This window comes from Neodiprion pinetum, chromosome 4, assembly GCF_021155775.2.
Source record: "Neodiprion pinetum isolate iyNeoPine1 chromosome 4, iyNeoPine1.2, whole genome shotgun sequence".
In the NCBI taxonomy this organism is placed as follows: domain Eukaryota; kingdom Metazoa; phylum Arthropoda; class Insecta; order Hymenoptera; family Diprionidae; genus Neodiprion; species Neodiprion pinetum.
Genome location: NC_060235.2, coordinates 40907449 through 40935032, shown reverse-complemented (window position 1 = coordinate 40935032; position 27584 = coordinate 40907449). Strand labels below are relative to the sequence as shown.

The following is a 27584-nucleotide window of genomic DNA, read 5'->3' as shown; positions in this document are numbered from 1 at the left end:
CCAAATTGCTGTTGATTTATCGATTATTTTTGATATAACACTTTTATTACGGAATATTAAATTAATTCAAATAATTTTAATTATATACATATTTACATTACATATGTAAGGTTAAGTATAAGTAGATGAAAGCATAAAATACACGTTATTATACTATTACACGAATATTTGAAGAACAGTCAGGAATGTCTAGCGAGAAATGTGATCTCTTACAGCTAATATAGACACATGCTAAATTCACACGTTTTTTTTCGTTTTCTTCTTTAGAATATCAATGTAATACAATATTATTTGATGATTACTAAATACCGACTAGATTAGTAAAGGCTATACAGAAGTTATTAAAAATCAAAATATAATCTTTGAGAAGTATACAATAACCAATAAGCAAACTATCCTTGATGAATGACAAGTGATCGGGGACAACCGAAAAAAAGAAGTCATCGTCATTAATTTCCACCACCCGTATATGTAGAGTTTTACAATATCTAAAAAATAATAATAAGCCATTTTTTATGGACAGTGTTTGCGAACATTAATCATTTTTTATACGATATACTAAAAATATATTCTCTTTCTACCAAGATCAGTTATAAAATTTGAAATAGTGAATTGATAGTAGAAATCGTTCTTACTTCAAAGTAAAAGAATTTACTGCTACGCACATATCGCAAACCGAAAATTCTCATATCATGCAATAAGAAATTGCAGACTCTGTTCAGTAGAAAGACTTTTAAAAATGATTAAAACAAAGTTTACATATAAGTTTATGCGAAATATTCGTACCTCAACTCTTTATCACGTCTGATGTGACGGCAATAGTTGCAGTGGAGTCATTTCATTGTTATGTTATAGAACAGAAGCGTAAAATTCTTTATACCATTCACGTTCTTTTCAAACAAGTCAATAAATAGACTGCCCGATTAGTTCATTTTTTTCTTTATTCCTTAGATTTTTCCGAATTCCTGTTCGTGAAAAACGCGAGTTCCTTCTTGTGAATCTACACAATAAAAATTATCTAAACAATGCAATTATTACGAATATAGCAATGCAACAACCCCAGTACGTTAGAACGTCATAAATATGTGTTAAATATATAATCGATATACCTAAATGATTAGGCCCTGATAACTATTTTCGCATACGTTATTGTATATTATACATATATGTGTATATATATATATAATATATATATAATATGTATCTCTATATGTATATTTACATATAAAAAGTATTACAAATATGCATCATATAATATACGATATTCTATTGAGATATTTTTTATAATAATAAAAAAAAATAATAATAACAATAGTGATAATAGTAATCATGATAATAATAATATATAAAAAAATATCAATGACATAATTATTACTTTTCCAATATACATATGTAAGTATGTATAATATAATAATGCGCGTTTGCTTCATAGAGATATGTCTCTATGGTTTGCTTTCCTTATCTTTTCTCCGTTTTCGTTGTGAAGAAAATTCGTCAAACGAAGTCGAAAATGATGAGCTGCTTTTTTGGAAGAGGCAGGCGTATGCATGTGTGTGTCTGTTCAAGGTATCTTTTTATCGCAGTAAAATTAACGCTGCTGTCACGAGTACCAGACAAGATTCGATAGTCGTTCGACCACTGCTGGCTGTAATATGATTTTTATTTATCTTTTTTTAATTAGAAAAAACGAACATAGCACAGATTTATTCGGTGTGAATTAATGGCAGTTTGATTGCGTTTTTCTTACCCAATATGTGCTCGGCATGAGTGTGCCCTTGGGCTCTGGTCTCGCGACTTTCCATGGCCGGTGCTTTGACCGGTTTATCACCCTCGATGCTCTGCTCGTTCGATTTCCAGTACACGGTAGCTATCGTCGCGAGACATTTAATCTTCATGTCGCCACGCTTGAAGTGATTCGTCTGCAAACGAAACTCCAGACCCAAAACTGGGGTTTCCAACCCCTCGTGATCAACTCCCGTAATGTGCGGGCCTCTCAGGTATTGAGCTTTGACCTGAAGGAAGGAGGAATGAAAAAAAAAAAGAAGAGTTTATCAGCACGAGGTATATAACGCAACATCTTTATTTACTGTAGATTATGATAATTATTCGGATCTCCTCACCGGCTCTCCGTTAATAAACCAACTCAATATTGCTGGCGGCTTTGATTTCGACGAAGTGCAATTGAAACGGACAACGTCTCCGACTCGGAATCGTTGTCGTCCAGGCCTTCCTGTAATCACTGGTCCTTCTTCTGGTAGAGCTGAAGTACAGAAATCGTAGAAGGACAAAGGTTATCAGAATTTAAATTATCGTTTTTGAACCGTAACGATTCTAGGTACCGAAAATTCGGTTATAACGATGTTTAATTACAATTTTTTAGGGTTTATATCGGGAGTTTTCGGTGAAAAGCCCCGAAAACGAACGATCTTTAGCCTGCAGATAGGCAAACACAGTTACATCAGATGTAGCTTCGGTTGTCTAACTGCAGGCGCAGGCGTTGTTTACGTCTGGACTTTTTACCGAAAACTTCCGAAATACCACAGCTCGCATAATTTGGTTATGAAATCTACAAAGCACAAGACTTGTACTCACCGATAACCAACATGTCCGCGTGATCGGAAACTGTTGTGAACGAGGGAGCTTCCGCGGAAACTTCGCATCTGTACCGACCCGAGCTCATCAGCGTGACCTTTTGGAGTACGACCGATCTTTCGGTGGAATTGTGAATCTGTCGATGAAAATGTGTCGTTACAACGTTTGTTCGAGGGTGTGTTTTTCTTCCTTTATAAGAATTTCACCGTTGGCGCAATTAAGTTTCCAGCATCCAACGGCGATAGGGATTTTATTACAGGGTCGTTATATACCTATATAAAAAGATAGGAAGACGGATACGTCCTCGTCGTCTATCGGGAATCGCGCGACGAGGTGGGAAAGGGGGACAGAAACTATACGTCAGGTAGAATAATGACTTACGTCGACCGTTACGCCGGGCAGTAAGAAGTTGATAACGGGCGGCATTTCCTTCGGGACGTATCGGTAAAACTCGTTACCATCTTTGTACCATTTTACCGAATAAAGCGTTTCCTTGTCCAGCTCAAAGTTGCACTCGAGTTTAACGTTTTGCCCCCGCACAACGTGCTTCGGTATCAGTAGCTCCATCATTCTCAGAGCCTCGATTTCTGAAATTGCAAAATAATCATGCTGCAGACGGTCTTTAAATAACTACGAACGTGTTCTATACGTAAGGTGTTCCTTATTCATCTGTTATTTGTTCTCAATTTTATTCATACAAGCTGACCTCTCGGAGAAATTCTTTGTTTGTCGAAGGATCGACTCGCTGTATACTTCTGAATTATTTACCGACCGAAGACGAAAAATCCTCAGTAGATAAAATTGATCTTCAGGAGTAATAATTATGCTTGGGCGTACTTAACCGAGATATTTCGTTGAAATGTTCCATGGACAATTTATTCGGATGGAGTAAATCCGCCTGTATTTATGCAAGTCAGTGTACATTTCAACGACCGATATTTGTTTGTTCATATTATTCAGGATTGGCCGAATTCTTAACTAGCTCTAATCATTTACTACGAAACAAATGTCAATCGGTAAAATGTAACCAGCATTGCATAAATGCAGGCGAATTTACTGATCGCCAATTTGTCAAATAGAAATTCGTCAAATCGACTAATCTAATGTTTTTTATAAATAATTGGTTATACTTAAGAGTATCTACTGCGTGGAATTTCTAAAAAAAACATTTCATCGACGATCGTTCAAATACATAAATTTGTACAAGAAGTTGTTGTAAGGACATCCTTTATACATAATCACCCGAAATCACCCCTCATTAATTAGCAGTCATTTGACATTTTCCAGTCGACGGAGAAAAACTGCTTAAAATATCATTACGCGAATAGTGTTGAATAAACTAAATGGGTGAATTAACTTTCTAAATCAATGAACTTGCCAAACTTGGTGAACGGCGGAACTATTAAGTAGTGTCTTGATAACAACTTGACTCTGTAAATATCGTGAGGAAAAACTCGCTGGTTGTATCGGAATAACGACTGTGGGTAGAGTGATTGATTTGAAAAAGAAAAATTTGTGACCAATATATACTGAAAAAAAAATTGTCGTAGAACCTGGTGGAAGTAGGAATATATTTAGAGATCGCTGCCAATTATTATAATATTTTTTATTTAGTTTTAAACAAAATAGGTACATTAAAGTGATGTGATACTCCTCTTTCGATAGCAAAAACTGTTGTCCAAATTTCTCCGAGACGATTAATCTTTCCTATAAAAGGTGAGAACAGCCAACTGCGGAATTGTTAGGCGCAGTTTGGTGTTGATTGGTCAACGATTAATTGGACAACGATACTAAGAAAAAAAAAAAACTTATATATATATATGTCTGTGAGGTGTACACATAAAAATAAACAAAAAGTATCACAATAATTGGTAGCGACCTCTAAATATTTTCCTACTTCCACCAGGTTTTACGACAATTTTATTCCAGTATTTGTGACAAATTTTTCAATCAACACCTCAAGAAAAAAAAAAAAAAGTTAAAAAATGAACCACCCACTGTGGGGGTACAAGTTTGTCTGCGTCATCAGGCACAGCGTGTTTTTCGGCGGGGGTGCAGCGAGTCTAGTCACCCGTCGGATCGCTGAGTGCATGGCAGAATGACTCACGAAACAATATGCATATTGAATACACGCAATTGCATCACGTTTAGCTGCCGCCGAGCTGAATTCACACGCATAGTCATTCGCTTGAACGCAATTGTGATACACACAACTTGTGTGTCTGAATCATGTCGTGTCGGTTATATACTTACAATGTTAAAAAGTTACCCATGCACCGGACGAAAGTTAGACCGGTGTGTTCAAAATGTTTCGGTTTAATTAACCCCTGCGGCAATCTCGTCACGCCGCCCCATCACCCCGATAAATTTGTATAAATCTCGGCATGCGTGTGATTATATCTACCTGTCTTTTATTGCTTTGTTTCTGTACGTATACGATTACGTGACACGTTCATCATCCCCCCCCCTGCCCCTCCTTTCAAAAAATTCTGCCATGCGATCTTGATTCGGATTAGCGTCGCGCTTGTCCCTTTGCCGATTTTATTGACTTGTTATTTATTTGTTTTAATCCCCCCCCCTCTCCCCCCCCCCCCCCCTCTCCCCCTCACCCCTCATTTTCGTTCATTACACAAACCTATTTAATCGCAGATTATACTGGGATTTGATTAATGTTATTCCGAAAACATATCCCCAGCTGACTTGCTGCAGGAAAGTGGTCATATATATATATATACGTATAGGTATGCATAATCTAATTTGTCATTTTGTTGGCGATATAAATATGGAAATAAAGGTGACGCGGATACAATTTTCACGTATGATACCCCGGTTTTACATCGAATTTCATTTTTCGCGTCAAATTTCCTCAACAAATTTTCTGTATCCAAAGCTTGTCTGTCAAATTTTTATTGAAATCTCACACGACTCCTCAGTTCTTAATGATTACAAAAAAAAAAAAAATACAATATGTACCGTTTGATTTGTGCTGCAACTAAACCGTTGAATATTTATAATTATATAACATACGATATATATATATATAAATATATATCTACGTATAGTTTTGTCCATCGATTAAAATGCGCCAACTGCACAATAAATGCGCTCACGTTTATTATAATTATACGCAATACATCTATAACATGTACATGTACAAAAACATATGTATCCACAGCGAGGATATAGAATATTCTGGTTCAAATTACGACCTATTCGTATTAGAGAGCAGCGTGTCTCCGCGTACAGCTTTTATCATTTTGAATAAAAATTTAATTACAAACGGCAGACCAACGCTGATGTTAATTAACAATTTATTAATCATTCAGTCTGCGCGCGGTTATCACAGTGTCGTGTATTTGGAAACTCGTGTGCAAACCGCAGTAGCAGAAATTTTTATCCAAGTTGAAACAAGAATTTGAGTTCAACGAATATTGTTTGACGATGTATATCTTCTCGAAAATAAAAAACAATAAAGATTGTAAGAATATGGTGATAAACAATCGTATGTATGTATGAGTAATCTCCGTATAGATGTGATTTTGAAATTCTGTTACTGGAATGATAAACTGATGTGACATGTACGGATAGACCCAGGTATAATGTAACACGATAATACCACTACGATGTACAACGAAATCTAGAACAAGTTTCCGATTTCAAAACCTTCATCAAGTCTGTACTGCAGACGTGGAAAAACCGCCAATTAAAACAACCAAAAATCGTGGTAAAAAAAGAGAAATCGAAAAAAAAAAACTAGGCGATTAGATCGAGTTGCGTTCGTCGTTTTACAATAAAAAGAAGTCCACGAGTACGCACACATCGTAGGTTTTTCTTCCACCACATCCGCGTGTCTGGATAAATACACGAGGTATATAAGTATAATAAGTTATTAACGAATATCCCCCCCCTCCCCATTGATGATTCATAATACTGTAGGGCTGACAGAGCGGTCAGTAGCTTCGAGAGTTAGGGTAGGGGTTGCAGGAGAGACTGGAACAGCTAGCACACCTTGGGTGAAATTCGTTGCCGAGGAAAGGTGGCAGTTGACCGATAGATCAAGAGACGTGGGGGCCGAAGTATAGAGCTGATGGTTGGTGAAGTGGGGTGTAAACCGTGAGGCATACGAGAAGCCGACGACATCGATACGTTCACAGGGCAGGCGAAAATTCGAGTGTGTGTATATGTCGCGATGCATGGGGCGCGCCGGTGATAATAACTACACCTATACGCCTATATCTGGATCCCGAGTAAAAAGTACATCCGAGCCGCAGTCTAATTTCTGTTTAGTATTGTTTTACAGAAATCTAATACCTGACGATCCGAGGTGGGAGAAAGAGAAAGTAGATTGAGGGAAGCCCGTTATCTGCGACATCGGCAACTTTGCAGTCCGCTGCTACCACGGAGGGCAAACGGGTGTCGGATATCGAGTTAACACTGAGCCGCATTCGAAAGGGGTCGTCGATGACGACTGCAGCGCCCCCCCCGTCCGGCCATCCGTCGGGGGTCCCCCTCAACCCCGATTACTCCCGCACTAATTTGTTTTTTTTTGCCCTCTTTACACCCACTTTACTATCTTTTACTCCCTCTTTCTCTCTCTCTCGGCTCTTGCAATGCGCCAGCAGCGCGCTCTTTCGGAGAAAGAGATGTAGATATGATACATACATATATATAAATATATAATATATATATATATATGTGTGTGTGTGTATATATATAAATGTAATATGTATAACGGTGGACTCGCACGGGCAGCGGCCATTTTGCGGAGGGCTTCCTCGTCTCTATATAATATTACTGCTTGACTAACGCTCTCTGCAGCGCCATGCCGTGTTCATAATAATTCATCATCAACGTTTTCGCCGCTCGCTTACATGCAGGAAAAAGCAAATAGAAACGCCCGGTAATTATTCAACGTTACAACCTAACCTCTGCACCCTCGCCTCTTTACTCTAGCGTAATGCTCGCTAAGTAGATATAACGCGTTATGCGTGTTTACGCGGAACGGCCGTTCGAATTGATTTCGAATTTTTAGCTCGAACATGCGCCTCTGGGACTGTGTACAGGTTGCGGACACTCATTTTTAGAACGCGAAAATGAAACGTAAAAATTTCAGGGTTCCCCGTTCTTTGCCAATCGTGTCGTTTCTTTCTTGTTTTTTTTTTTTTTTTCTGAGTGGATCGGTATTAGGTATGTTGATTTTTTACTTGCACTGAAAAGAGACAAATTTAGATTACACAACTGAACAAGTTTGAGTTTCAAAATTGAAAAAGTTTGGATAACCTGTAGAATGAGGATTAAATATTATGTACATACAGTAGTATTCATTAATGCCTTAATTTTCCGACTAACTTGTATTCGGTCCGAAACAAAATGCGAATCGGGTTCTATGCGAATTATGTGACAATGACTCGCAATCTCGTATAGAATCGAACTCGTATTTTGTTTCGGATGGAAAACAAGTTAGCCGAAATGTTAAGGTATCAATGAATATTATTGTACCCAAAACCTGTAGGTTACCAAGTGGGTTCTAGATTGACTTACATCGTATTGTTCAAGCATAGTTTAAACAAATGTCACTCATATAACTCACTTTGTATATTATAAAAGGATTAGCAAACGTCAGCAGGATGTATTTCATAAGAATGAATTCAGTGTAAGTTTATAATACGCTTTGCCGGGAACAAAAGTGGATAAATATAATACTGTTTTCTGTTTTAATACATTTTGCTTTGACGAAACATCAGCGCTAGGAAGAACGGAAAATTTCGTATTCCTGTGGAATTAAAATTGTACACATCCTGCGCTCTATGATGTATTATTATGTACAATAACACATGTACGCATCTACTTAAGATACGATGTAATATTTATTAAGAAAATCAGCGCACCTACAGTGTTTATTTCTATTTGTTTGTTTTTTTCAGAATTCTCTCAACGACCAAATTCTGTACATCAAGGCACACAGGTTTCTTTACAATATACGTATACACGCATACGCAACCGGCTTATATTTACTTCCCCGCATCAAATTGATTCACCTTGGTTTACATATATATGTACATACATATGTATAAGCGGTGTGCGTTATATACCGTGTATAACATCCGTATTATTATCGTTTATGCTTATTTTATGCTGTTTATGTACCGCGAGGCAAACATCGAAGGGAGCAATTGCTCTTTATACATACAATTATTACATTATCCACATTCCATCGTCTGTGTATATACGAATATATACATTCACAAGTCCCCGATATCTATTATAAACAGTTCCCTCTTGCGTCTGTGTGCTATGGGAAACAATACACGTAACCCGTAACGCGAAGCGATGATTAGTTGATTACTATTTAGATTAGATTAGCAAGGCTGGACGTCGTCGCTGGAATGTGAGGGACTCGACATATACATTCAAGTGAAATCCGAAACCCCATGTAATCCAAGATAAGTTCCGCCTACCCAAAAGGATCGCAAATTGCAATTGAATATATACTGGGTGCACAATTGAAACGATATCAGTTACAATTCAGTGAAGGTATTTTTTGTATTTTATGAATCGTCTTATTTCAAATTATCACGTAGCAAACGTTGGAAACGTGTACGTTTCTGGAACATTCGACTGCATAGAAACTGAAATTAAAAACCGCTAAGCGTTTTCAGCGGTTCTAAACTTTCGATATCCTAATAATTAAGAATGCATGAGACGGTATGTCAGGTCAAATAAGGGTTGAAAGAAAAACCTAGTAAAATGAGGCTTTGATAAGTGTCATTGAAGCTAATCCAGCCACCTCTATTTTGAAAAATCTCCGTGATTGAGGACAAAATTTAAAAAACGATGTATTTCAACTGTCAACATCATTGTTAGATTATTGTTAACAACATCACAGTAAACCAGATTGTTCTATATTGATTGTTCGATTCTGACAAACAATACAGCTAATTTTATTCATAAATGAATTTTGGATGACAATAATTTATTTCCTTCTAAATAGTAAGTTTGTTATCGGTAAATCACGACGATTGTACATATCGGATTTTATTTATCCTGCAATTAACGAGCTCGATTTAAAACTTGTCTCGAATGAAACGAGCTACTTTTCATCATAATCTATCAAACTACACTTTTATTTTGTCGATACAAAAGTCTAGTATATAATAATGTGATTTATCCGAGACTGTTGTAACCTTTGTTAATTGTCACGTCTATCTTTCGACAAATTTTATTTATTTATTTTTTACATCTAAACTATAACTGCATAAATACACGCTCGACAGATCCAAAAACCTTGGTATCGTAAATTTTTTCGTCAGCAGTCTTTTTCAGCGCGTCGAGTTTGCTTGTACAAATTTTACCGAACGGTGGATAGGCTCCCCTATTTTTTGTCCGTCACGGAAGAGTGAAAATTCCAGAGGCAATGCGGAGTAGGACAACATATGGTCAAGTAACGTAGTCCGAACTTACGTAGGTACGTACACGCATACACGTGTTGGTACAAACGTAGAATAAAACGAGGAGTCGTCATCGCGGTGCTGCAGACGCTGCACGCGTGCCGGCTGCTCGTCGTTTAAAACGGCTTAATTGTTATTAATTGAAAACGGGTCAATTTATCTTTAATAGTCGTAGGTGGAGGCGGGAGGATATACATATAAGGTGCCTGCAATAAACGGGATCATTATTATTACGCCTGCAGCTGAGGCGAAGCCCGGGGGCGTAACGATTGAGTTATGAAAGGTGGAGGGCTAATACGGATGGATATACCGATGAATAAAAGGCAATTGAACCCTCGGATTTGCGAATCGGTGTCGTTCTCTTCGTTGTCCAACTAGCCGGATGACGACTGGCGTAATTCAAGCGCACAAACCCGAACGCGAACATTGAATGGCAAAGCAGTCACCCTCTCTCTCTCTCTCTCTCTCTCTCTCTCTCTCTCTCTCTCTCTCTCTCTATCTTTCTCTTTACCTCTTTCTATTTTATACGTACTTTGCATTTAGAACGAGAATTTTAACGACCTAGGACGATAATGTATAGACCATACGTATAATACGCTAAATATGTAATGCAATGCCGAGCGGCGATTAAGATCCTTATCAACCACTTATACGGTTTATCTTTCACCCCCTGTTATAACACAGAGTATATATGTAGACGTAACACCGAAACGTAAATAATATTTTTCCTCCCCCTCTCAGTTGGTAAAAAATTTTGATTTATACCTACTCAGACTGGGATGAGAATATCTTGAAGCTTTAGGCTTGGAGCCTAGCAAAAAAGCACGAAGCTAGTCTGGGAAAATAAATTTTAAAACCCATATACATATCGTACCTATATATTATACGTACGAGACTAATTTGCAAGCTGACGTTGAATTATTTTCGACGGAGAGTGAATAAAAAAAAAACGGTAGTCAGATTTTCCGTTCTAAACTTTCAAATCAATTGTTATTATTATGAAGCTCAAGTCACGTATTTGCTATAATCTACAGTGCAATTAAATCCTATTGAACGATACAAAAAATTATAACAGATACTGCAAGTAAAATTTTTTACTCGTTTTCAAATTCCGTATGATACACAAATTATATTTGCGGCTAGCTTATACATAGCGAAGCAATGAATTACACACGTCAGAGTCAGAAATATGACATATTATGCGGGTTCAACGAAATCGTTTAACTGCGGTTAACCATTGTCGATTCGATATTGTTACGATTGTTGTTTTGCTCGCGAAGCAATTGATATGGGCATACATTATTATACCTATACACGTATGGTAAATGTATGATACCTTTACACGCGGATATATAAAACCTTTTGTGATACCGGGATGAAAATTGGTTTACAATATATTCAAGCAGAGAATTTTTTATGCAGGACCACTGACATATATATATATATATGTATATATATATTGTCCCTAAAATGAATTTTATTATTTTGCAGCCCGCCCGGGCGTAAATATAATGTACCTGTATATAAATATTCAATTCCCGTCGGAAAGTTTTCCCCCCGTGCGGTAAAGGCAGCCAAAGCTTTCTCTTCGACTCGGGCTTGTTTAACAACATCCGAATTTCATTTGAAAAGTATATTATACGCCCGTTTTTTCCTTCAACGTTTTCATCTTCGCTAATGAAATTTAACGAATGTAAATAGTGTAATAATTATTTTATCATATTTTACGAAGCTTCCGTAAGATCGATGCTTTTATTTGTAATTATACACTTTTTCCAACGATTCGACAAAAGTTAGGGTGAAAATCGTGTAATCACCTCTAACCCAGTATCCCGTAATGACGCGCCCAAACACATACACAAAATAAAAACAAAAAAAAAAAAACAACATAGAACCTTTTTCAAATCCGTAACAGGTCGTTAAACTAATTACTAGCAGCGTCAGTCATAATGTCAAGGGTCTCGGTGGGGTCTCGGGTATACCCATAGTAGCCTGAAAGAGAGGAATTAGACGTTAGCGACAAAGCCGAAGAATTGAAAAGCGGAATTTGACGCGTATTACGATACGCATCACATTATTATACACGCACGAAATTTAATAAACGTGCTTAATTTCCGGCCGATGGAATTCCGGGTCTATTTATTAGGGTTCGGGTCCTTTATTTGGTTGTGTTCGTAAAAATTTTCAACCAGAGCCCCCCCCCCCATGTATAATGAACCCGCACCAAATCATCTAATTGTAAAACACAACGTGTCTATAATTTCAAATTTTATTTCCATTACAATTACAAGTAATTGACATCGATTGATTATCCGCAGGTGTTGTGTGACGAGTTTCACAAAAAGCTCCCTGTCGACTGCTCTCGAGTTTGGAAGCCTTACGTAGATTATAGGTGTAATGCATATAATACGTGCAGAGAACTCGAGCAGTTGAGGTTAGACTAGACAGTTTGCGCCGCAGCGCAAAGGCGCGTATATTAGTTTCTGCGCACCGCGCAAACACGGACAAAGAGAACTACCTAGAGGGGTAACTCCGTATAATCTTGACGCAGGGTTAAACACAATGCGAGCCTTCGAGAGAAGGAGCCGTGCCTTTACACAGTGACGGGCGAAGTCAGTAAGTCGTGTAAAACTCACATATGCACCGTGCGCACAGTGCAGCAGACATGCATTTATACATAGACAGAGAGGACAATAGGCACGTGCCTAGATATATGCGCTAGTTAAGTAGCACTAGAAACCAACACACAAGCGCAGAGAACGACGCGCGTGAGAGTGCATCGCGTAACGATTATAGGGGTAGGTTGAAACTCGTGTGCCCGTGGCTGGTGTTAGACGACGGGATGATGATGTGGATGTGTGACCGCCGCAGCTATATAACTAACTATGTAAGGATCGAATCGATATTTCCACGGTTCGCTGAAACCCGCGAGCGCGCGAAGCTGCTCTTGCGAATCCACCAAGATATCTCTGTATGCATAAAATGGGGATGTAGTTGGTCGCGTTGGCGTTAACGATTCGTGTTTGGGAATAATCGTTACTTTGCACATTTTAGGAATGTCGGAAATTTAGTAAACTACGACGAAGAAGAAATTATACTCGATGTTTTTGCAAAGCCAACTCCGCGAATGTTGTCCTAAAATTGCGAAATAATTACTTTTTTTACTCATATTTTCTTACGTTAACGTTACTAAATTTCGGCATTGTTATGTATAATTACTGTATTCCGTGCGTTAAAAAATTATTGCACTACCGTGCATTTCTGCGGATCGTTGTTGCATAGTTATAATGTTAAAACGGTTTGAAATTCTTCTTGCAATTGCAGGGGAATTTCTGTTCCGAGATTTATTGTAGACGTTCTTTTTTTTTTATTCTGCAAACACGGATACATTTTCAAACGGGAATATAGAGTTGGACTTGTATACATATAGTTAGTTTTTAAGAATGCTTTGTTAGACGCTCCTTTTATTTTGCAAGCTTTCAAAGATTCATGCTAACAAGAATGTAGAGGTGGAATTGAACATAGTTGGACAGTAAGAGCAATCACATTGTAATTTATGGATTTTTTTTTTCTTCACTTCGTGTACATTGTAAGTACAATGGAACGTATTCCTGTAACCAATTACCATTGGATATGAACTATTCTGTAGTGAAATAAAAATAACCGGTTAACATAAGAGGCTTACAAAACAACAAAAAGTTATCACAGCATTGGGCTGATTTCAAACAACCTCTGAAATCAAATATGAAACCAAAAAAATCCTACCCATTATTTAAACATTTGTAACTATTTTATACCAACAAACAAGAACGCGATGAATGAGTTTTGAGGTTATGGCAACAAGGAATAGAGAACTGATGTAATAAATTTGTGGATTTGTATTTTTTAAAGCTTAGCGCCTGCATTTTGTCAAGGCACATAATAGTTGTGTACGAAAATACCTGCGTCCAACATTTCATTAGATAAATTCGCAGTACAGGATTTCAGACGTAACATCAGCGCCGCCTAGCGGTAGCTAAACTTCTTCATTTTCGTCATATTTATTACGAAGTTGAAGGTAGTTTAATCGTTATTATTTAACGAACCGCATTTACAGTGAAAATAATTGTTTCACGACTTTATATAATTGTCGGAAATTCAGCGAACCGTTAATCGAATCAAAACACAGGCGTATATTATCGAAAACTCAACCACATCCTTCGATACAATAAATTTCCTTCAAACATAATATTCACTTTCTCTTCATCACTTTTCTCTGCTCTTATACGTATATCAATTATGTTGACTCGGTGAAAAATAATCGTTGTAACATTATTTTATACACAATTAAATTTGTAAATTTTTTTACGCTTAGATCATACACGCACCATTGAACGAGTCGACATAAAAATTTCGATGGCATTGTTACAATTGCATTGTCTTTTTTATATACGCATACTATGCAGCAGACATGAATTGCAGCATTTGTCGAAGTTCAATACTCCCTTGAAACGAAAAACAAAAGCATTACAAAGTGATTTTCTGAAGTGAATTCGGTGGGTCTCTGCACCGCGTTGACAGCGACCAATTTCGCGGATGCCACCGTATCCGGTTATTTCACGTGTATGTAACGTACGTACATGGTATGACATATGTATATGTATTGACCTGTGTCTATTGCGTGAAACACAAGTGAATGGAGGCAAGCAGGTAGAACGAGTAGAGTGTGTCATTGGATATATTGACCACTGCAGGGTGGTTTACGGGGGGACGGATGACTCGTTTCTTTCATAATCATTCCACGTTTGTTAAACAATTAAACACGAAACTAGCCGAACCCTTTTCCGTATTATTATATTATGTGACTTCCACGCATAGACATAGAGACATTAATGAATTATAATTGCCCCGGTGTGGATGATTTATGAAATAAAAAGGGGGCGAACAAACGAACGATCCGTGAACTTTAAAGAGAAACAATTTTTTGGAGTGATCGCGTTAGCTTAAGGGTGTATTCGCTGTACATGCTCAACCAAAAGTGAGTCTCGTCGACGATATTAAATGCTTTGTGATAAGATAAAAATATGAAAAAAGTCAACCACAATAAAGACGAGAAGAAAATTAAATTTCAATACTAACAATGCCCAAAAGATGTTGACAAATTTCTAGGGAAAGCGATTTTTTTTTTTTTTTTTTCATCATGTGAAATAAATTCGTCAATTTTTCTGAATACACATGAATTTTTAAAGAATATTCTCAATATTTAAAAATTTATTGATAACTTTTGGGCACTATTATTATTCAAATTTAATTCTCTTATCGCCTTTATCGTGGTTGATTTTTATCTCATCACAAAGTATTTCGGTCGATTTATATACACATTGCGAAACACATTTGTAATACGATTTACTTATTATATATACTTTATACATGTGTCGCGGTTTGAGTTTTTATGTACCAGACTGTAGTGTACACACCGGATAAATCCCCCTAATTCGTCCATGCGACTGAAACGGTAATTTGTACTACAATAATTGTATAATAATTCATTGAATTGTTATGGTCGATAATCGTTGAATAATTAATTTTAATTATTACCAGATACCCGCCACTGAACTGATCCATGAATTATAAACGCATAGCGGACGCTTTTTTACTGCAAGAAATTTGACAAGTGATTGAATTGAACGAGACGGAATTATTAGAATCGTTTTGGGTTTCATACAACATCTAAGCGCAGTGATATAATCCGAGACGACTTGTCTGAATATATGTATACATACAATGGCATATGTTTAATATACGAAATCTATTTTTGATGTAAGAATACAAGATATAAATATAATGCGGTGTGCATAATATATTCGTATAGATATATACTTATATACGCGCAAGATATTACACGATATTAGTATATCCCACCTTCTGTTGTAAATTAGACTCTTTTTTGCGTCTCTTGTCAGTAGAAATGTCAGGCTCAAAGGAGCGAGATTTTCAAGCAGCGTGGGCTGCAAGAATAAAATTAGACGCTGCTCGCTTGTATACGGAAGTATTTTTCCTTTTCTTTTCAGTTCATTTCATTTCATTTATTTTCTCCCCCTTCACAGTCGTTTCCTCCGGTCCACGATATACCCACAGACCACCAATTGCCAACGACCGAATGGTTCAATGCGCATGCGCTGAAATTCACGAGCAATAGCAGTCGTTCTGTCAGGGTTACCAACATTTTTGAGGTTACATACATCGCGGCAACCTATCACCTCAATTTATGATTCAGCGGGATTGACACTCGACTCTTTAGTACAGGACCCTTATTCAAAAACACGTCGCAAAACATTATGATGTGATGAAGCAACCAAATGTTAGTAAAACTTTCAAGTTTTCCCCCACGTTTTTTGGTAACAAAATTTTTACGCGGTATACTCTAGAAGTAGAAAAACTAACAAGTTTCCATTGTTTGTAATCATTGCAATCAATTTCGTCACTCTTGCCGGTCAATTTCCTTGGCAATAAAATGTCACGCAAGTTTACAAATAAGAAATTGGAAAGGGGAAACTTGCGTAACTCCGCTGTTATGAATTTTGGCCGGCCTGTCAGAACAACTGCTTTTTTTCTGCGCATGCGCATCAATCATTCAGACGTTCGCAATTCACTCTTTATAATGTACATATATGCTATGCATGCACGTAATCTCTCGACGTTTCGTGTACGCAGATCCGATTTGGAGTTTAATATAAAATATACAATAAACAATGATCCCAGCTATGAGGCAATGCAGGTTTTTAATCACCGCTTAGCGATCGCGTTTTTCTTTTTCAGTAATTTTCACCGACTGCACGTCACTTGGCTGCCGCAGTTCGTTCTCCCCCTTCTTGATTCGCAGTTCGCTTCGCTTCGCTTAGTTTGGCGATATTGTTAATTAAAGCAATTTTGCGGTACAATATCGCTACGCTACATGCCGACCTCGCTCACTCACTCGCTCTTCTTCTCTTTCCCTCTCTCGCTCTCATTTTCTTTCGCTATCTCGCTCCTTTGCTTCTCTGCTCGGAGGAATACAAATGAAGGTATTAATTCGTCTACCGCAAGGAAGAGAGACGACGAAGAAAGGAGAGAGAGAGAGAGAGAGGAAAAAGAAAAAAGCTAAGAAGCGGGTGGAAAAAAAAAAAAAAAAAAAACCCAAGAAAATGAACAAGAAGGAAACGGAAAAAAGAGGAAAACAGAAAAATGTCACGCGAGAGTCGCGTCAATAATGTATAATTAATTGCGTTATATCGTGCCGGAGTGTAACTGCTACTGGTCAGGTGTAACTTTTAAATGTTATCCGTACTCTAAACGATAATATTTTTCCCTGTATGTATAATAATGCATTCCTCACACGCGAACACACGTTTGCTGAAATCCTTATATATATATTTTTTTTTCTTTCATGTTTCATTCAATTTCATTTTTCTCAGCTGTCTCTGAGTCCTAATATTCGGACCGATTTGCCGCTCGGTTTATAAATTAGCGCATATTATAATGTGTTATATACATCCGTAATCGTTGTTCCTATACTTTGTGCGAGTTAACTTTAATAAATTGCAAATATTAGATGTACATATAGGTATAACAGATTCGCTCACGTTGTGTAATTTATTATCCCAGACAAGCGATCAATTTTCATCTTCTTCTTCAAGGCTGAGATTTACTATTTTCAAGAAAAAACTTCAAATGAGGATATTTCAAATTTGAGTGCTGAAATTTGCAGAAAATGTTAAATAAACAATTTCATCCCTTACATAGAAACCGAAACTTTCACAGTTACAATCAAAGTAAAAAAGTTTGGTTTGCAATCAGTTATGATAAAGAGTTTAGATTTTTTTTCTGTAAAGAGTTTGTGTAGTAGCCGCGTAAACATAAAAATTGAAGTCTGTTATAAAATATGTAAAACCCTCTAGAAAAAAAGTCTTTAATATAGTATATAATCAATGAACCGATAACAGGGAGAAGAGTATATGATTCGTAATTGCAGTTTGTAAAAAGAAATCGAACTTTTGAGAAAACATATTTGTATCAATGTGCGAATGACTCACAGCGATCTGATTAATTTACTTTATACAACGCGAGCATGTTTTACGCGTTTTTCCATGCTTGTTTTCCGTACAGAAAGTACCCGATTCTATGACAATCGAGTTATTCCGCGAATGCGCATGCGCGGAGTACAGAAAAGACCACTTTCAAATCCTAAGAGTGTTAAAAGTAGTCTTTTCCGTACTACGCGCATGCGCTGTCGCGAACATATCTGACATTACGCGATCCTAACCTCAATTTCGTGCTTGGTGACAAAACGCGTAACATAATCTTGTTGTATAAAGATTCCTGTGCAACAAGGAGGCAACGTACTTTTCGCCTCTCGTATTTGCAATATTCGTCTTCGACATCACCTACGACTCACATTGCAAACTTACGCTCGACCCGACAAGACCGAGTTTGCCTCCTTGTTACACAATGTACTATTCCCGCACCGGAAAAGAACGAATTGGTTTTTAAGCCCGCCTTGGCTGCAGCATCGACGATAGGTAACTGGAGATTCATTGATCTGTCACTTGAAACCCGAATAACTCCCACCTCGCTCTCCTTCTCTCTCTCGTTTTTTCAATTATCTAGATGCCGTAGAGGTAGCAGATTACACCTCCACCGGAGCCCGTTCAACCGTAAACACAGTTACTGGGGACACCATGCGTTCCAACTCGATCAGAAATTCAGCGGAAAACCGTCGCGGTGATGCCTAAAGGTGTGTGTGTGTGTGTGCGTGTGCGCCTATCTCGCTAATCGTCAAGTCCGCGAACTTCGAGGGTTCAAATTATTTTCCGCAAATAAACCCTGATGCGGTGAAAGGTTTTTTTCCTCTCCCTCTCTCTCTCTTTTTTTTTTTTTTTTTTTGGTTCGCATTTCGTTCGTCACACCAATCGCGATTTGATTTCAACGCAAAGCGAATCGAATCAGCTTTATATACCATTTTTCGAGCACGAAAGAAAAATAGATTAACGAATTATAAGAATGTGGAAAATAAAGACGAAAATAGATTTAAAAAAAATAATATTTTCATGTAAAACAACGGTTTTCAAAATTACATAACGGTAAATATTTCAGCTGTATGAGATAACACCTGTCTAGATCAACAAAATAGATTTTTTTTTTTGAGCTTCTCTTGAGATAAATAAATTTCGATTCTATAGATTGAGTAATAACCAATACCTTTATTTATTACTTATAAAGTTTGCTTTTTATCTTTTTTACGTTGATAAATAAGTCTTGAAGTTTTTGGTTGATAGCTGGTATGGGTGCCTGTTTGGAAGAAAAAGGAAAATGTTTTTACCAAGATGTGATCGACTTTGTCGTTATTAACGTTATCAGAGGCAGTATAATGAGAGCATGATGACAGATTACGTTTGGGGTTTGATACGAAAAAAGTCTGTAATAAAGTAGAAAAAGTACGAAAAAAATTGATTTTTAAACTTTGTCAATTTTACATTTGCAGTTTATTATTAATTATTATTTGTGAATAAAAGTGATTTAAATACAAAACTGAAGTTTGCTTAATAGTTACTTACAACAAATGATTGAGAAGATAGATAATTTTTCGTAAAATCCGAAATATCGTTCTGGTTTCTACAAAAACAAACTTCACCTGATAAAACTATTTTTTTTTTTTATTTGTCAGTGACGTAGAAGAAACCAAAATTTGACATCTAGAACCCAGAATCAAAATTCGTGTTGACCGGTTTAATCTTATATTTCATATCCCGCCGGTGTATAAATGCAGCTTAAATTACTACAGAAAGTTAAAAATTTGCATCTATTTCTTTCTAATACGCTTAATTAAACTCAAACTCCGTGCCGTTTGACACGATAATTATTTTCTACACTTTTCACCCGCCGCTGTGAAAACAAATCGTCGTACTTATAGGATGAATTACGATCCTGGTATTAAATTTCAGTTCCGCAGTGACCGAAGCCAAAGATCATATCCGTTAAGAAAATAAATACGCAATTGCGAAGTGAGGAGAAACAGCGTGGATTAAAAAAAAATGAATAAAAAAAAAAAAAAAAAAATTGAAAGAAAAATAAAAAGAGACTGTAGACGGAATTAGTTCCAAAGATATGTTCATTTAGTGGAGACTTTGCAGCAGCGGTACGCGGCAGAAGGAGGAAAAGAAAAAATAACAAACACCCGTACAGCAGAGCCTAACATGTTAAACATCTTACGTTTATATTTTTTTTCCGCTAACGCTGCAAGTCGGATTATTAAATTAACTCGCTCGAAACTTTTCTTCTGATCTTCAATTTCGTTCCTATGTATGTTAGTATAATCGTCTAACCGCGAACGAACAAATATCACAAAGTTAAGTAAGTCACGCGTTTTAATTTATAAATGGATATAGTATACACACGGGCGAATTGCGAATTTACATTTGCAAAACACTTTAGCTTGTATATTACTTGTATACACAGTAAACACGATGCGCGGTTTCGAGGTTTTCCGAAATCGTGTCTTAATTTTGAAAGTTCCGACTTTTTCAAAGTCTTCTTAAAAATAATAAAAAAAAAAAAAATACAAGGAAACAGTTTTAGTGCTGGAATAATCAGGAAACTAAAGTAACACTAAATAAACACTTTCTTATTGTACCAAATTTGGCTTCTAATTTGAAAAAATATTTGAATCCTTACATTGTATTATATAAAAGATATCGATTTTGCCGGAAGTTTTTGTAATTAATAATCATACGTATGTAACGTGACCATTTTTTTTCTTTTTTTTTCTTTTTTTTTTTTTCCTACCGCAGTGAACAAAGAGAAAGTCAAGGGGCGAACGGATAAGACACGACAGAGATCCCCTAAAACCGCAGGATGAGATAAGGGCTGGTGTAATAAATCTGGGATGAAAATTTAAATAAATAAGAGAACAGGCGAGTGTCTCTTTTCGAAAAAAATTTGCATCTCCTTTTCCGGGCAGGTTGGTTTGCTCTGGTTTTGTCGGCCGAGCGTTGGTCGCCGGAGAGAGAATCGATAGAACACGACCTCCTCTCCTCTCCTCTCCTCTCCTCTCCTCTCCTCTCCTCTCCTCTCCTCTCCTCTCCTGCCCGTCTGGATGGTGGGTATATAGCTATATACGATATATACATATATATATACACACACATATATATATACAGTATACCAATGTGCTTTGCTTTCCTCGTGTACACTGTTTAAATCACGTTTCTGTTATAATTCGTAACTCCGCGGGTTGTGTGCTGTCTGTAAAATGCATACATACGTATAGGTATTGCACGTATCAATGCATGTAAATTGAACGTGCGTTTAACACACTCGCGTTTTGTATATATATGTATATTAGGTTGGTTCTTGTTTCGGATGTGTTGGAATTTCTTCGCGCTCAAGGCCCAAAAATCGATCAGATTGTGTGGGAAAAAAAAAATTAGGCCAGATCCAAAATAAATTTCCGACAACCTTAACACACTCCGCCAAGCGGTAGAATTTTATATGGAAAAATGCAGGCATGTGAATTTTTTTTTAAAGAGATCTGTTAATTACTTTAACTATAGATTGCAAAACAGAAAAAAAAAAAAAAAATTCCTCCGGTTGTTTTGTAAGAAATTTAATCCTCTGCAGAAAAGATATGTTGTAAAATTTTCATAAATCTAATATTTATCACGTTATCAGCGAAGATCAGTTTTTTTTTATATGTATCAGTTTTATAACATATAGTATTTAAGTAGTTGACAGTGTTTTCTTTGAAAAAATTTTAAACGCCTGCATTTTTCTATACAAAATTCGACTGTTTGGCGGGGCGTGTTAGAATTATCGGATTTTTTTTTTTTTTGGTTTTAGCCTGATTATTTTCTATACCACATGCACTGATAAAAATTTCATTTGTTACAATAATTAAAAAAATTCAGTAAAAGAGATATCGTTAAACTAGAACTATATTTTTCGATAGTGGTAAAAAATGAAAATAATTAAAGACCGAGCGGTAACCGGAACTAAAAATTTCTCTCAGTGTGACTACTTTTTGTGGTTGAACGCGAAGCAATTCCAAAATTACCCAAATAAGAACCAGCCTATTATTTATGCACAAACAACATGCAAATTCCGCGGAACCTGTGGCAGCGAGTACTCGTGATACGTATACATCTCAAGTTTTCGATCGTGTGCAAAAATGTACGCAAAAATTAATCGGCGGATTATGACGACGACTTTTTGACTGGTCCAGTTAAATTTACCCACATATGTATACGGTGTCGTGTGCTTTTGCGCACCTTTACGAAAGAGGGACGCAGATCCTCCAGGACGAGGAGGAGGAGGAACACTCGCTGTTTTAACCATTTCCGCATGGCTAATGGACCCTCGAGTTGTAAGGCTTCAGCATGTTTTTGTAGGGTGGAAAAATTCGAGATCGGTGTACGTTGTAAGGTGACGCTGTGTCGTTTAAAATTTAACGCGAATCGCCGCGTCGTCGCATCGCTCAAGTGATTTTCTAATACCAAAAAGATGTATATTACATTAATATTATGCTGCGTGAAAAAGAGAATAGAATTTGCTAAATTTCCCGATCAAACACGGCAAATTGAATGTTTACTCGTTTATTATTATCATTGTTATTGTTATTATTTTTAAGCGAAATGTCACGTCACTTGATTTGAGGAAAAAAGAGTCATCTTGATCGAACGATTATTTTTTATTATTATAATCAGTGAAACTGCAAATCTGTTATCAAAATCAACGAAACATTTATTTCGGCATGTTTGTTAGACTCGAAAAATTAGCGATTTTTTTTTTTATGTCTGTGTAATTGTGATGTTTTTTTTTCTCTCTCGCTGAAGAGAAAAACACATATTATTCTGCACTTCGTCGACTGATTTCGAGAGAAATTTAGTTTAAAGTATAAAATCTTGCGTGATTCGTAATTTGATATGAACCGAAGAAATTCGAACGTGTATAAGAAGAGAAAGAATTAGGTACTCTTGTTTGATTACAAGAAAAATGGTCAGAATACACGAACTTGACGTTGGTAACGTTAACCTAACTTTACAACTGACGGTGAAACAGATATCTTAGTAATTTTCAACTTTACAGAATGACCTAGAATACTAGTTGAGTTTTCGATATCTTCGTGTTGTATTTACATGTTTCGTTTAATTTATACGGTTTTATGATCGAATGTCAGACAATCCCACCTATAATGTTGCGAAATAACGATTTTTTCAATATCCGGGATCGTTAAACGAACTGCAACATTGTTACAGTACAACAAAATGTTTTTTTTAATCATCTTCAAAACATAAGAAGAATTAATTTCATTGACTTTACCAATTGTACCAACGAAAAAAAACGTTACTTTTTCTATTTCTATTGAAATATCTTTGTTCCATTACGAGATGAAAATTTGGCAAATTAAACGAATGATTTATTTGTCTTATTTTTTTTTTTCAATTTCTCCTCTCATTCTCTCTCTCTCTCTCTCTCTCCTTCAATTCGATGCTGCTGAGTATATGTGTAAATGTGGGTTCTTGGTTATACGCGCGGCAAATAACCCCGGCAGTCTGAACAATTACCGTCAATTCGAACAAATAAGCAGAACTTCTTACAACGTCTATTATAACGGGGTGCGCATTTAACAGAAAACTAAGAGACGAAATAACCGACGCGGTTTCTTCGCTTGCGTGAATTTTTCCACCCCCTGTTTACACGTGCGTATAACGTGCGTACAAACAGGCCCACGGGGAAATCATAGGGTTAATATGCACATGTACGTTACAATACATAGGTACACGTATTGGTGGGTATGTATAAAAATACGTACATAACGGCAGGGCGAATGTTACGTCCAGAAATGAAATGAGAGAGAAAAAAAAAAAGAAAAAGAAAGGAAGGAGCTTTAAAATAAGAGAGGGCTAATAAGCAGGAGCGTTAAAAGCAAAAAGAGCGTAGGTATGCTTAAAAAATATACGATCCGCAATTTGACGTTCACGAGGAGCGTGGATTAACCGTAGAGAGCCGCAGGCACGACATACGACAATTACTGCACCCCCTCTATATTCGCGGGGTGAACCCTTTCGGCCCTGCTGCTTATGCCCCCGTTATATGCATAATGCGTAATTTACAAAAACCGTTCGTGTGTGTTGCCCGATATTATTATACATACGCCCGGTGGGATAATTAAATCCGCGGTAGAAACATGCGGATGGGGGAGGGGGGGGGGGGGGGGGGGTCGAGGGTTAAAAGTCGGCGATGCCATCATCGACGGGAATTCGCGTCGTCCTTGTCATTATGGGTATAATATACAGTCGCATGGGGTGGGGTTGAAATTACGAGTTTGAAAAATTCCGAAAGCGGTGAATGCCAAATTTTTTACCGCGGCGAAACTTGAAGTAAAGAAATAAAACTTGAAAAATTGAAATCAAAGTTCCGAATGTCCGAGAATGAGAAAATTTAAAGATCTGAAACAACGACGTTCCGAATGATCGAAGATTTTCAGTTCCGTGAATATCTGGCTTGCTGAAATTTCGCCACTTTCATCTTTCTTTGGCTTTGGATTTTCGATATCTTAACTTTCGGAATTTTAGACCGTCGGAACTTTATTTTTCGGAATTTTGGTCTATCGGGATTTGAATTTTCGGAATCTTGCAATTCGGAACTTTGAGCCGTCGGATTTCCGAGTATGTATTCGAAACTTTGTTGTTTCTTCGAAGTTTGATTTATTTACTTCAAAGTTCGCCATCAGATAATTCGGAATTAGGTGCCTTCGGAACTTTTCAAATTCGGAATTCGGAATTTCAGCCCCCGTTTTAAGACATGCGAAATTTTCGCCATCACCAAATCTCATGCTGGCCTCTCCAACATTCGACTCACATCTAATCACCCATCTAATCGTTTCCGGAGAGAAGAGAGACGCTATACGCTGTAGTTCAACGTTCAAGAGTCAAATATCCCGATGACCCACTGACGGCTAATCGTCCAAGTGCTACTTGCCTTGCTCATTAAAAGGGGGGTGGGGGACATGGAAAAGTTCCGAGTTTGCGCCTCGACAAATCTTCCCTGCAGACAAATGCCCGGATGCTTGAACTCGGTGCAGCGATTCAACTCGGTTTATTCGAAAAAACAATCGAGACTGAAAGATGATAGTGAAATTTATTGGTCGGTATAATTTTTATAATCCATGAAACACGATTAACGTCAACAAGACCGTATAAATTGTAAAAAAAATTTCAATCATACCGCAGTGATGACTGTGAATTTTTATTTAACAAAAACAACGCGATTTTTTAATCAAATTTTACCGTTACAAACATATCTTTGGTCTGTTTTCAACTGTCAGGGTTTCTCAAGACCGCCGTCAAAGATGCCGGTGATGCATGAAGAGAGAATAATTGAACGAATCTCGATGTTGAAAAAGTTGTTTACAAGAATAGAGAGATTTTTTTCTCAGCTCTCCTTTGTATGATACAACAGTATTTTTAATTGAATACATAAAAAAAAAAAAAAAAATCTCATCAGTTTTCAGAGAGTTCGGTTCGTTTGATAAAATGAATTTTCAGTACGATCGGATTTAAGCGTTTTTTACATCCAGGTAAACATATCGCGACATTTCACCGGGACGATAAAGAAACCCTTGCCTGGGAAGAGTTCAAGCATCGAGGAACTGTAAGAATAAAAAAATAAAAGAATCACTTGTTATTCCCTTGGAATAAAATTCCCGTCACTCGTTTTACGCGCATATAATAATCATAGGTAAAGCGTTACTTTTTATACGCTGATAGGGATCTTCTTTTGACATGTCAAAAATTCGCCTGGGGTTATATATTACATTTATACGTGCAAGGTTTACATCAGGTATGTAGTACGTTATGCGAACATCGCGTCTCTTCCTATAAAAGTTGTACTGAATTTTTATGAACACTGCCGCGGTGTGCTTCGCAGATTCTACAAGAAATACCTGAAACCATCGCATAAGTATGTATAATTCGAACTCCCTTCCATTTTTTCCACAAAATTTCTCGACGTCTGAGCACCCCGGAATTTTATTACGCGGTAAGAAATTAAAGCGTATATTTCTTCTCAAAATTGCAGGGCAATCGGAGACGGGGTTAAAAACGTCGATTAGCGGATTGATGGGTAAACAATAGTGGTAGTTAAAGTCTATTGACGGTATTAAAACATTAATCAACTTACTGGATGGAACGGAGAGGATGATTGCCGCGACGAGGATAATCCCTAGGATCCAATCCATGTCTCGACTAGCTTTGCGTTAACCGAATGAAATCTGCGGTTAAACGACCGGATTTATCCCCAGCAGAGAGCAGGAGAAGAATCAGAAGAAACGGCAGCAGCGGCAGCGGCGACGGCTGCGGCAAGAATGCCGAAGGGCGTGCAAAATTCGTTTTCTCCCCTATTTTCCGATACAAATTATCTTCAAAATGCACCAAAGATTGAACATAAAAAAAAAAAATGAATAAAATAAACAAAACTTATTACAAGTTATTACGTCTTGTATCAAGAGTCCTAGAAACGGTCACAGAAATTCACACAAACAGCGTCGAAACTGCGGCGTTAAAACAATTCGCACTGATTTCAGGTATAATCACAGTACCGAAAATCGACGGGCGAATAACGTCATCTGCAAACTAGGATAAATCGGTGTGTAGGAATCGTCCGGAGAAGCACATAGATAACTGCAGGGTTGAACCCTCGGTGGGAACATTTGTCGATGGGACGAGAATGCGCCGTCACGCGATTTTTAAATTTCAAAAATACATATACGGGGCAGTGTTACGTTTATCGGTTTCCCGCCGCGCGACCCTCGCGAAAATCGGCACGCCAACCCCTCGGAAAAAAATATCGCCCCTCCCAGTAATTCCGCGGCCCCGCGAAGGCTTGAGACTGTAATCGGCGTGAAAACAGCCGGCGCTACCCTCGGATGGATACCTACTCGGCAACCCTTCGCACTTGGTGTCTCGGGGTGAACTGAGTGGAAATGAGTCGGCGAGTCGAACGTTCGCGCGCACGCGTCTCTCTGTCAACGGTGCCACTGCCGTTCAGGCGCCGGGGTTCCCCCTCCGAAATCCACGGCCTCGAACCCTCGGCCGCGCCTGCAGCTGGTCGACGGGAGTGCCACTTGCGAACGCCACCTGGTGAGCGCTCCTCGAACTAATGAAATAAAGAACCGGTTCTCGTCTCGGATTTTAGGGTTAGGACTGTCGGAACTTCGAATCCTAACCGAAAACCGAAACCAGACGTGCATTTGCAACGTTGCTGTTATTTTTTTCCTCGACATTGGAAGAGCTTTTTTGCCATAGAGCCCGACGTAAACGATTATTAAATAGTATATACTTGGTGAAAATTATTTATAAGATTTTTATACGAATTCTTAACGACGCTGGTACATTTCGTACAGGTTTTTTTAGAAATAATTGTTCTCGCGGAAAATATGAAGTATACATAATTTCTCATAAAAACTTGTAGATTTTTACGAGAATTTTTATTGTTTTTTGGTAAAAAGATTTACAAGGTAGTACAGTGTTT

At 37.4% G+C, this 27584-nt stretch overlaps 1 protein-coding gene across 1 annotated transcript; it reads right to left on the bottom strand.

The window, feature by feature from the left end:
- Positions 1-5: 5 nt before the first annotated feature.
- Positions 6-27072, bottom strand: LOC124217037 (uncharacterized). The gene is made up of 6 exons (XM_046622279.2): positions 26235-27072; positions 2974-3179; positions 2593-2728; positions 2121-2260; positions 1748-2012; positions 6-1645 (listed from the first exon to the last, which is right to left on the bottom strand). The coding sequence occupies exons 1-6, from the start codon at positions 26290-26292 to the stop codon at positions 1575-1577; spliced, it is 876 nt and encodes a 291-aa protein (XP_046478235.1). The 5' UTR covers positions 26293-27072; the 3' UTR covers positions 6-1574.
- Positions 27073-27584: the final 512 nt, after the last annotated feature.

Excerpts from the sequence above, each read along its gene's own strand:
- LOC124217037 (XM_046622279.2), bottom strand. The coding sequence starts at position 26,292 with ATGGATTGGATCCTAGGGATTATCCTCGTCGCGGCAATCATCCTCTCC. Across the intron at positions 3,180-26,234 it reads CATCCTCTCCGTTCCATCCA|AAATCGAGGCTCTGAGAATG; the intron begins GTAAGTTGATTA and ends TTGCAATTTCAG. Across the intron at positions 1,646-1,747 it reads TCATGCCGAGCACATATTGG|CCAGCAGTGGTCGAACGACT; the intron begins GTAAGAAAAACG and ends ATCATATTACAG.